Genomic DNA, 12,771 nt, shown 5'->3' on the forward strand with positions numbered 1-12,771 from the left:
TCAGTGTCACTAATAATTTCTCATTTCACAAAAATGAAACGAATAAACTTTTATACCATGTTTACAAAGTAAACAAGGAATATATCATGAAATCAGTCTTTAAGAAGAAGTGCTAGAAAACTAGTGGGCAAGAAAATGGATAACTAGGGGATGAATTTATGGATTCATGGATTCATGGCCAAGATGATGAATTGATGGTCACAATGTTGAACTTGTAGCTCTGGCTGATCATCTCCAGAGCACAGTATGATAAATTGGTGTATATCCACTACAGAATGGTGGTCCCATGTATCATATGATCACCAATTTTCTGTTGGTTATTATCATAGAACTTATTACTTTTCTGTAGGGAAATATTTAATTAGAATGCATTTCTTGGGGTGCCTGGGTAGCTCAGTCAGTTAAGCGTCTGCCTTCAGCTCAGGTCATGATCCCAGGGTTCTGGGATCGAGCCCTGCATTGGACTCCCTGCTCCGTGGGGAGTCTGCTTCTCCCTCTGCCCCTTCCCCTGCTTGTGTGCTCTCTTTCTCTCTCTCTCTCAGATAAATAAATAAAATCTGTAAAAAAAAAAGAATGCATTTCTCATTTTATGGTCTAAATTACTGAGAATATGAGTTAATTATGCAGAAATTTGCTTTACATGTTGGGGCCATGTCAATTATGTGAACTATATCTTATCAATAATTCTAAATGAAACCACTTGGCAAACAGCTACTAAAATTAACAATATGCCTTCAAAGCATTAAATTTAATCACTGAATACTAAAATCATGTACTTCCTTCCTGTAGGATTAGTTGAACTTGAGTCATGTCTCCCAGATTTTGTGACACAACCCCGAATTAGACCTCCAAAGCCAAAAGTCGCTACCACAAAAGCTGGTTTTCTCAAGAGGGCAGCAAGGATGGACCATGAGTTGGCAGAAGTTCATAAGGTATGATGCTTATTCGTAGACAAGATGCTGTTAGTGGGACTTTCTTGCAGTGAAATACTACATCTCCAAAACTGCAATGTCCAGTAGTTCTCAACACGTAACTCTACATCTTTTCTCCTGTCCAGATTTTTATCTTCTGAAAGTTGCCAGTGCTATGTTGAACCAATGTTTTTTCCCCTCATTTCAAACCGTAGGAAAATCTGTTGGAGGCTCTTCTCCCCATTTGCAGAAGACATGTTACTTCCTAAAAGTGGTTCTGACTTTAGATCTACATAATAAAATCTGACACTACATTGAGGGGTAGCAAGTTTCTAGTGTTAGGAATTACTGCTGGTTTTAATAGTGTAATAGGCCTCATTTTTTCCCTTTTAGATTTATTACCAGAGCATCAGGAAGAAAGGGAGTCACGTTCAAGTCCTCTCTAATCTGGTTTAAAGCTCAATTAAATGAGAAAGTGCAATGGTTATCCCCATGAAACAAATACACAGCATCCACCAGCTGTGCTTGCTTCCTTTTTGTTAATTGGACTCTAGGTGTAAAGACTCTAGAATTCATGATTTATGATCACTCTGCTCAGTCTTTAGCATGCATCAGAATCACCTAGAGGACATGTTAAAACACATGTTGCTGGGCCTAACCCCCAAAGTCTCTGACTCAGTAGGTCTGGGGTGGGGCTGGAGTATTTGCATGTGTTACAAGTTTCTAGGTAATGCAGATTTGCAGGAACTACCCTTTGAGACTCACTGGTTATGACATAATCTCATCACTGGTCCATGAATTTGTTTGTTCAGTTGGTTTTAGTAATAGAATAAGAATCCACGGGAGCCCATGCTCAATATAAAAATTAGGACCTCGGGGCACCTTGGTGGCTCAGTTGGTTAAGCGTCTGATTCTTGATTATAGCTCAGGTCATGATCTCTACTGGGCATGGAGCCTGCTTAAGATTCTTTCTCTTCCTTCCTCTGCCCCTACCCACCCTGCAAGTCACGCGTGCGCTCTTTCTCTCTAAAAAAAAAAAAAAAAGGACTTTGACAATCATTCATGTATATATATGTAGTTCTTTCCCACCTCATCCCCCTCTCTCCATTTACCCATTCTGAACTCTGTGTTCATTATTCTCTCACTTCCTGTAAGGTTTTTTTCAAATACACTTTATTAGGGTATGGAAGTTCTCTTCTATTCCTAATTTACTAAAGCTTTTAATCATGTGTTCATGCTGAATTTTAGCACATGTTTTATCTGTATCTGTTGAGGTAATTATATATTTTTTCCTTTTTAAAATTATTGTAATAAGGAACATTTATAGTTTCTGGGGGTTTTTTGTTTTTGTATTTGTTTTACAAACAATCTGCCCTTACATACTGGGATGAACCTAATTTGGTCAAGGTGTTTTATTTTTAATACATTGTTGGGTATTAAGGAGGGCACTTGGGGCACCTGGGTGACTCAGTTGAGTCCCGCATCGGGCTCCCTGCTCGGCAGGGAGTCTGCTTCTCCCTCTGACCCTCCCCCCTCTCATGTGCTCTCTCTCTCTCACTCTCTCTCTCTCTCAAATAAATAAATAAAATCTTTAAAAAAAAAAAGGAGGGCACTTGTTATGATGAGCATGTGTGTTATATGTAAGTGATGAATCACTAAATTCGACTCCTAAAACTGATATTACATTATATGTTAACTAGAATTTAAATAAAAATTTGAAAAAGAAAAAAAAACAATACATTGTTGGATTTGATTTACTAATATGTTTTGCAGAATTTTGATTCCATATTCATGAGTGAAATGGCCTTATTTTTCTTTCTTAATTTTGACTCCATATGGCATTGGTGTCAGAGTTATGCAGGTCTTCTGAAATGACTGCAGAGTAGTCTTTCTTTTCTACTTTTGAAAAGAGTTTAAATAAGTTTAAGATGATCTATTTCTTCAGATGACATTCTTCTGATGTTTTCTTCATGGGAAATTTCATGGGAAAATTCTAACTACTCCTTCAGTTTCCTTACTACTTACAGAACTGTCTGCATTGTTTTGGTAAATTACATTTTCTTTCTTATTTTAATTTCTTTTTTATTATTATTTTTATTTTTTTAGGGAGGGAGAGAAGAAGGGGGCAGGAGAGGGGCAGAGGCAGAGGAAGAGAGAGAAATCTTAGGCAGGCTCCATGCCCAGTGCAGAGCCCAATGCGGGGCTCAATCTCAGGACCCTGAGATCATGACCTGAGCCAAAACAAAGAGTTGGACACTTAACTGACTAAGCCAACCAGGTGCCCTGGTAAAATACATTTTCTTTGTAAAGTTTGTTGCACCTAACTTTTCATATTTTTTGACATATGGTTGTTGATAGTATTATTTAAAATCTTTTTAGTGTTTGTGGTATCTATAATCATGCCTACTTTTTTCATTCATAATATTATTTATTTGTGCTTTCATTCTTTTTCCTTATTCAGTTTTACTGGAGGCTTATTAATTTTCTTGGTATTGTTTTTCCAAAGAATGAAATTTTGACTTTGTTGGTTTTCTCTACTATATATATTTTTTCAGTCGCAGTAACTCCCATTCATATATATCTTTCTTCTTTCTTTTTGTTTTGTAGTTCTCTTCCTAACTTAAAGTAGACATGTAGCTCATTAATTTTCAGGCACTCATCAGTTTTATAGAAGTATTGAAGGGTGTTTCCTTCAAAACATGGATTGTGGTATAGTCCATTAGTTTTGATATGGACTGTTTATCAATATTAGTATCTAATTTTTTAAAAAGATTTTATTTATTTATTAGAGAGAGAGAGTTAGCTAGAGAGAGAGAACACAAGCAGGGGGAGTGAGAGAGGGAGAAGCAGGCTTCCCACCGAGCAGGGAGCCTGATGCGGGGCTCAATCCCAGGACCCTGGGATCATGGCCTGAGCCGAAGGCGGACGCTTAACGACTGAGCCACCCAGGCGCCCTAAGTTTTAACTCATTTTTGAATTAACTCCTAACTCCTTTACTTTGCAGTCAAGGATCCCTATTCTTTGAAACTTAATGAGGCTTGTCTTGTGAACTAGCATATGGGTTTACATATAAAATAATCTAAGTCCACCGTCAGATAATCCTGTCACTTTCCACGCAGTGCCGGTCCCTTATAGCAGATTATTCCCCATTCATCCCTACTGTCCCTGTGGCATTGCTGTCGTTCACTTCACGGATCCATAGGCTATAGTAGCCCAATACATTCTTACTCTGATTGCTTTAACAGTTATATTTTGGATCAATTAAAAATAAGAAAAAACAGTTTATTTTACTTCATTTATTCTTTCTGTGCCACTGTTCCTTTCTTTATAGAAATGCAAGTCTCTGACCTATGTCACTTTGCTCCTGCCTGGAAAACTTGTTTTACCATTTATTATAGGGAAGTTCTCCTGGCAATGAACTCTCAGTTTTTGTCTCAGGAAGTCTTTATTTCTCCTATGTGGTTTTTTAAAGATATAACTCACATACCAGTAAATTCACTCTTTTAAAATAAACAGTTCAGTTGCTTTTAGTATACATATACACAAGATTGTTCAACCATCACCACTATCTAATTCTGAAACATTCTCATCCCGAAAAGAAACCGCATACCCATTAGGAGTCACTCCCAATTACCTTCTTCCCCCTAGCCCCTGGCAACCACTAATCTTTCTTTTTATCGATTTGCCTATTCTGGACATTTCATATAAATGAAATCAAACAGTGTATGGCCTTTTGTGTCTGGCTTCTTTAACTTAGCATGTTTTCAAAGTTCATGTTGTAGTAGGTACCTCATCACTTTTTATGACTATATGATATTCCATTGTGTGGGTATATTACATTTTGTTTACCTGCTCATCAGTTGATACAGTTGGTAGAAATTTGAGTTGTTTCTACTTTTTATCCATTATAAATCATGCTGCTATGCACATTTGTGTACAGATTTTTGTGTGGACATAAGTTTTTCAGTTCTCTTGACTCTATACTTAGGAATGGAATGGAAAACCAGGTAATGGTTTTACTTTTTGAGGAACTGCTAGACTGTTTCAAAAGTGTCTACACTGTTTTACATTCCCACCAGGAATGTTTGAGGATTCTAATTTCTCCATATTTTTGCCATCACTTATTACTGCCCATCTTTTTTATTATAGCCATCCTAGATCACCCAGTGAGATACCTGGGTGGTATCTCATTATGGTTTAGATTTGCATTCGTCTAATGATTAATGAGTTTAATGATTAATCTTTTTCATGTGCCTTCTGGTCATTTGTATATCTTTTTTTTTCTTAAGATTTTATTTATTTGAGAGAGACAACATGAGAGAGAGAGCGAGCATGAGCCAGGGGAAGGGACAGAGGGAGAGGGAGAAGCAGGCTTCCCGACGCAGGGCTTGATCCCAGGACCCTGAGATCATGACCTGAGCCGGAGACAGATGCTTAACCGACTAAGCCACCCAGGCACGCCAGGTCATTTGTATATCTTTTTTGGAGAAATGTCTATTCAGATCCTTTGCTTATTTTTTAATTGGGTTGTCGTTTTTGTTGTTTTTTTTTAAGATTTTATTTATTTATTTGACAGAGAGAGACACAGCGAGAGAGGGAACACGAGCAGGGGGAGTGGGAGAGGGAGAAGCAGGCTTCCCACGGAGCAGGGAGCCCAATGTGGGGCTTGATCCCAGGACCCTGGGATCATGGCCTGAGCTGAAGATAGATGCTTAACGACTGAGCCACCCAGGCACCCCAATTGGGTTGTGTTTATTGTTTATTATAGACATTACTTTTAATGTCTATTTATTGTTGAGTTGTAAGAGTTCTGTATATATTCTGAGGACTATACCGTTGTCAGATATATGATTTGCAGATTTTCCTCCCATTCTGTGGGATGTCTTTTTACTTTGATAGTATCCTTTGAAACAGGTAAGTTTAAGATTGTGATCTTTTCAGTTTTGAATAATGTTTTTATTGTGTGTAGAATTCTAGGTTGGTCGGGGTTTTTTTCAACACTTCAGATTTCACTCTACTCTGCATGGATGCTTTCTTTTAAGATTTTATTTATTTGAGAGATAGAGAGAATGAGCAGGGAGAGAGGCAGAGAGGGAGGGAGAGGGAGAAGCAGACTCCGCACTGAGCAGGGAGCCTGATGTGGGGCTTGATTCCAGGACTCTGAGATCAAGACCTGAGCCAAAGGCAGAGGCTTAACTGACTGGGGCAGTCAGACATCCCACATGGATGGTTTCTGACTAGAATTCCACTGTAAATTTTATCTTTGTTCCTTAGCAGCTAAGGTGTGTTTTCTCTCTGGCTTCCTTCAAACTTCTCTGTGTTTGGTTTTTTCTAAATATTATATGCCTGAGGTGTTTTTGTTTGTGTGTTTTGTTTTGTTTTGTTGTTTTTTAAGGTCTTGCTTGGTGTTCTCTAAGCTTTCTGGATCTGTGGGTTGGTGTTTGTCAGTACTTTAGGAAAGTTTCCAGCCATTATTATTTCAAATATTTATTCTGCATTCTCTCTTTCTTCTCCATCTGGTTGGTATTCCAGTTACACATATTACTCCTTTTGATATTGTCTCACAGTTCTTGGATGTTTTGTTCTATTTCTTTGTTTCTCTTTGCATTTCAGTTTGGGAAGTTTTTATTGACGTATCTTCAAGTTCCTGGATTCTTTTTTTATCTGTGTTGAGTCTACCAATGAGCCCATTGACAGCATTCTTCATTTCTGTTATAGTGTTATAGTGTTTTGACTTCTAGCCTTTCCTTTTGATTCTTTGAGTTCTATCTCTGCTTACATTACTCATCTGTTCTTGCATGTCATCTCCCTTTTCCATTAGAGCCCTTAACATATTAATCATTGTTGTTTTAAATTTTCTGTCTGATAATTCCAACATTTATGTCATATCTGACTCTGGTTTTGATGGTTACTTCTCTCTTTAGACTGTGGTTTTTGTTTTTTGGGTTTTTTTCCTTGCATTTGGAATGCCTTTTAGCTTTTTTTGTTGATAGCCTAACATCTATTATCAAGCAATAGGAACTGAGGTAAATAGGCTATAGTGTGGGATTTATATTGATCTGGCTAGATGTTGGGCTGTGCTTAATGTTTGTTGTAGCTGATATTGTCAGAGGATTCACATTCTTTTATTGTCCTTGTTTTTATCTGTCCTCTTGGCTTTGGGATGAGATGCCATTATATGGAGTCTGTCAGTTTGGAATATTGGTTTGAATTAAAGAGAGTTACTAAACATTAGGTTTACGTCCAGACAATGTATCTGCTTAGTCTTATGGTTACATTATTTTGAGAATCCAGACTCATAGAAATATGAAGATACAGGTGATATAAGGCTTAAAAAATACTGTATGAGCTATGTCATAGTAATCATGGAGGAGAAATATCTAGAATAGTATAAAATAATTTCCACAGTACAGTATTTTCAGGCTATTCTTGGTATAATTTAGGTTGGAATATATTTTTGAAAAATTATTAAATTGCTTATGTCCTAAAGCAGATTAAAAGAGTGTACCAATGAGTTCTTTCTTCTGTTTATGAAAATCATGGATTGAACTCAGTTGCCTAACCTGTTTGTCTTTTAAGCATGTTAAAATGTATTGTTTGGTAACAGCATTTCCTTGATATTCTCATATTCCCGCCTCCCCCCCCCCCCCCCCGCCGCCTCTCTCTCTGAGAGCTTTACCTTTCAAGACAATAAGACAGATTGAAGGAATTCTCAAATATTTTTATTTGTTGGTTTTATAAATTGCATTGGACTTCTTGACCAAACATTTTTCTTTTAACTGTGAAAATCCAATTGCTTTTTTTCAAAATTTAAATTATTTGTTTCTTTCTTTTATATTTAGAATGTATTTAGTGACTGGGAAAAATATCCACATCGTTCAAAATTCATGAATTATACAAGAGTATTAAATGTAAACCTTCTCTCCCTGTCTCCCAGCTATGCAGTTCCTTCTTTGGAGGAAACCAGTGTTTTTTAGTTTCAGATCTTTCCTTCCAGAGATATCTTACAAGCAAATATATTTGTATCTATATATCTCTCTATGTGTAGAGATATGCACATGTGTATGTGTCTATTTAGAAATATATAAAAAAATACAAATACCTGTAAGTATCTTCTTAAACTTTTTTACCCAAATGTTAATATATAATACACACTGTTCTGTATTTTTATTATTATTGTGCTTTTATTATTTAATATATCTTGGAGATCATCCCCTAATTGTGTTACATCATTTTTTTTGCACAATATGTCATCATATAAATGTACCACATCTACCCAGTTCCCTCTTGATGGATATTTGTATTGTCCCAACTTTTTTGCATCAAAAATAATGCTGCATTGAGTAATCTTGTTTCCATATAATTTGGTACATGTATGAACATATCTAGAAGAAGATTCCTAGACATGAATTGCTGGCCCACAATATACCTGCATTTATAGTTTTGATGGCTACTGACAAATTTTCTTACATAAGTGATGTACTAATTGCTGAATGTGTGAGAGTGCCTGTTTTCCCAGATCCTTACCAACATATTATGAATGATTGGTCTTAAAATGGTTTCATGTGGTGCTCTTCAGGGCAACGCACTCAAGAGATGCCAGAGTTTAGAATTACTAGTTTTTAGACTGCTGCTGCTTTCTGGTGATTCAGTAGCTGTGGTTATTGTAGAGCTGGTCTATATTAGAGCTGTTATGTATTTGGTGTCAGTTTTATTTTGTAGAAACTCAGGGGTTCTGTTAAAACCACAATAATTTCTTGTGGTTTCAAATTTTACTCCACTTGCCTATTTTTATTAATTTCAAGTTTTGGCTTAGTGCTTATTTTATCACTTCTCTCTGTTGTCTGTGGGAAAACTAATGTAAAAATTATATGATGAAAAACATAATTCTAAAGTATGATCTTTAAATGACAGAGATCAGACTTTTTGATATTTTTAAGTTAAAAGTATCTCCCTATGGATGAAAATAGAACCAATGAACAAAACCTTATGTCATATATAATTTGGGGGACTTTTGGTGATCAAAAGTAAAATCAATAAAAATGTATGTTGAAATCAAAACACACATACACACACACACACACACTCTTTCACAAGGAAACAAGTTCATTTTCAGAAAACGTGAGGTGCAGGCCTTCACAGTCAAAGGAAAGCTCTTTCTTCACTAGGAGACAATTGCCATTTAATGTTCCTCAGTTCCATACCAATATTTCCGTCATTTGTGGCACAGGGAAATTTTCTATTGCCCAGGCACTTATTTTAAACAGCTAATTGGCTCTTGTGGAGGAATAGGAGTTGGGGGTTTTGCTTGCATACACGCAACAAAACCTTTTAAAATCTCAAAAAAAAATCTTTTTTAAATCCTCCAAATCTTTGATTAAGATGGATAAACCTAGAATATGTACCCGGTTTATTCAATGTTAGCTGATGTTTAGGGAATATCATGCCATCCCTTGGGTCATACAGGCACCCAGTTTTGGCCTTTCTCAAACTGTCCTAGCATAGCCATAGTGAAGATTCTTTTTTTTTTTTTTTTGAAGATTTTATTCATTTATTTGACAGAGAGAGAGAGAGAACAAGTAGGCAGAGAGGCAGGCAGAGGGAGAGGGAGAAGCAGGCTCCCCGCTGAGCAGGGAGCCTGATGCGGGGCTTGATCCCAGGATCCCGGGATCATGACCTGAGCCGAAGGCAGCGGCTTAACAGACTGAGCCACCCAGGCGCTCCGTGAAGATTATTTCTGATCGATATTCGATCTGTGGCCTAGATCAAGTAGTGGAAGAAAATACAAAGGAGGTAAATGACACTAGTTGGTGTTATTCCAGGCAATATTGGATAAGAAGAATAGAGTTCTTGAACCAAAGAAAGTTCTGCGCTTTCTTCAAAGAAAGGCTCTACCTCAACCTCGGCTTCCAACTCCAACCTTGGAAATGAGTTCCAATGTAAGTTTGAAACTTTATTTGAAATGCTAAATCCAGTATTGCTGTCTGTTTATTCTTATACTTTGGGTTAAAAACAAATCTAATTTAACAGGGTTACCTTTTCAAGATCTGACTTACATGGCATTTCTTCTTATGCTTCAACATCAGACACACACAAATAAGCAAAATGAAATCTTCCTAAGAAAAATAGGCATCAGAAGGTAATCCTCATGCATGTCAAATAAAAAAAGGTCGAATGATGATCAGTTACCATAACCATCTTACCACATGGGGAGGTGGCTATGACAGCTGGTGTGAGAGAGGAGTGAAGTGCCAGAGATGTCATGAGGACAGTCTGGCTTCTGAGATAGACTGGCTCAAAGAGTTCACCCTGACCAGGGTCATACCTCACCTTCATAGATCTCCAGACTCAGTTTGGGCAGGGTACCAGAGTCAGTCAGGATTAAGGACAGACTTGGACTAGACAGCAACCCCCTCCCCAAGAAACTGCTAGAGATGCCACAGTACAGATGTACTGCTTGACAGAAGGATAACTGCCTGCCTGGTAGATGAGGATATTCTTCTTAGCAGCCCTTCTCCTCAGCCCACTGTCTCCCAGTATAGGGCAGTTCTCACAAGACGCCAGATCCTATTGAGAATGTGCTTTGTCAGAGGGAGGGATGTTAACAGGAGATCTCATTAGCGCTCCTGAAGGGTCACCTGTGCGGAGACATTGCTCCAGTACTCCCACTGACTGGCCAGTATGTGCTTCTCGACATCCCCCTTTCTAGACTTTGTCCCAGTCACTCCCTGTGGTTAACACATTGTCTTGCATGTGTTTATGCTATTGATTTCTGTTGCTTTCTTTTGCATTCAGAGCCACTTTAAGTTGATTTGCAGGCTCTGCTTTCTGCTTTTGACACATAGTTACTTAAGGTGATTTTTGTAGATGGTTAGTCTTGTCCATTCTGATTTTACCATCTTATCTAAATTCTTGTGAGAAGCACCTTACTCTAGACTCTGACAGACTAGCTGTATTCCTTGTCTACTCGCGATTAAACACGAAAAAACTATTGCAAAATGGATGTTATAAGCAATACTTGTTGCTTCAAGAAAGATTTTACTAGAAAGGAGTATAGAGATTAGAATGAATTTTTTGCTTTTGATACGATTTTTTAATGATGTCTTATGATAAAAAATAATTTTAACAATACAGTAAGTAACATTTAAGATACTGTATGTTCAATGAGAGTGTAGGCCTTATTTATTTCTCTTTAAATCTTTCTGGCATCTAGCACAGTGTCTTTTGCTTGATCTAAGTTTTCAAAAAAAATTTGATGCTGACCGTTGCTCTTCTCAAGCTGCTTGGTTCTTACTTTGTTCTTTTAGGAAGAAGAAGATATAGAGATGGCTGTGATCTACCTTCAAAAGTTACTCCGGGGAAGAGTCGTTCAGAACACGGTGCGTAGGGTCCAACCACTGGTCCTGTGCTTCTCCTTTGAGAATAGATTTATAGAATGCATATGTACTCGGTTCCTTGGGGTGAATTCCCTCTTGCACCCTGCTGTCTGATGGAACTATATACTCTTTTTTTTTTTTTTAAAGATTTTGTTTATTTGACAGAGAGAGACACAGCAAGAGAGGGAACACAAGCAGGGGGAGTGGGAGAGGGAGAAGCAGGCTTCCCACCGAGCAGGGAGCCTGATGCGGGGCTCAATCCCAGGACCCTGGGATCATAACCCGAGCCGAAGGCAGACGCTCAATGACTGAGCCACCCAGGTGCCCCTGGAACTATATACTCTTGAATTACCTACCCATTTCCTTCTACTGTCATAGTTTGCCCAAGTGGGTGGCAGTATCAAGGAGAGAAAGGACCTGCCTGCTGTTTGTCACAGTTGTAACCGAGGCAAAGTGAAATTAATATCTTCCTTAGAATCACTAAATCCACCAATTTTCTTACCTGAACTTGGACTTATTTTAAAAAGTTCATTTATTTAAGTAATCTCTACACCCAACATGGGGCTTGAACTCATGACCGCCCGAGATCAAGAGTTGTGTGCTCTACTGACCGAGCCAGCCAGGTGCTTCTGAATTTTGACTATTAAGGCATCACAGACCAAGTGGATTCCCTAACTTTCCACAAAGTCATAATTATTTGAGTTTGTATATAGCTAGCAATACCTGAATAATAAATAGCTAAGTAATACTAACTAGAGTTTTGAACCCATACTATAAGCTCACATTATATATTCTTTGCTTCACATAGATCATCTCATTTTTTTCTATCAGTTATCCTATTTTATAGGCAAGCAGTGTGAGTCTGAGATTATATTACCTGGTAGCAAATTCAACTCTGGTCTTCCTGACTGTAAAGCCTTTGCCACATTATTTGTGCAAGCACACTTCAATTTTAAAATGGACTGATTACAAAGCATCAGCAAAAAAAATTTTTTTCTCCTCATACAGCTGTAACTCATAAGAGACTCAGTTATAATTAGTATGTCCAGGGAAGCTGGGTGAGCATCTTGTGTTCAGCATTATTCTCTACTCTCCTTATTTCCCCAGGAAAAATGTCACAACACATTACGTATTACAAACCAGGGGCAGATCTCTTGGTAAAGAAAGCATGGCTATGAAAAATACCATCCTCGGGCGTCTTAGGGAAGGAGCACAGAAAATGAAGGGGAGGGTCTAGTTTCTTAATATGACCCTATAGTAACCGCTTTGTCTTGGAGAGGCATTTTGAGAAATCGAGTAAACAACTGCTAAGTAAGCTCTTTCTCGACCTGAGCAGCAGGAGAACTCTCAGCTCTGGGGAGCATCCCTGCTTGGGCGGGAAGGCAGGACCGGGCCCCCCGTTCGCAAGTGCCTCACCAGTCACTGCATGAGTCCTAGTGCCGCGCCCAGGGGATGCCAACTCGCAAGTCTCTTTCTGATTTGAT

At 38.1% G+C, this 12,771-nt stretch overlaps 1 protein-coding gene across 1 annotated transcript in view; it reads left to right on the forward strand.

Moving 5' to 3' along the window:
• CFAP91 (cilia and flagella associated protein 91) overlaps positions 1–12,771 on the forward strand; it is a 101,044-nt gene that overhangs the window by 58,012 nt on the left and 30,261 nt on the right. The window contains exons 10-12 of the mRNA XM_021692550.1: positions 790–932; positions 9,734–9,850; positions 11,219–11,290. Of these exons, the coding sequence (XP_021548225.1) occupies positions 790–932; positions 9,734–9,850; positions 11,219–11,290 (332 nt within the window). The remainder of the gene's footprint in view (positions 1–789; positions 933–9,733; positions 9,851–11,218; positions 11,291–12,771) is intronic.

This window comes from Neomonachus schauinslandi, chromosome 1, assembly GCF_002201575.2.
Source record: "Neomonachus schauinslandi chromosome 1, ASM220157v2, whole genome shotgun sequence".
Taxonomy (NCBI): domain Eukaryota; kingdom Metazoa; phylum Chordata; class Mammalia; order Carnivora; family Phocidae; genus Neomonachus; species Neomonachus schauinslandi.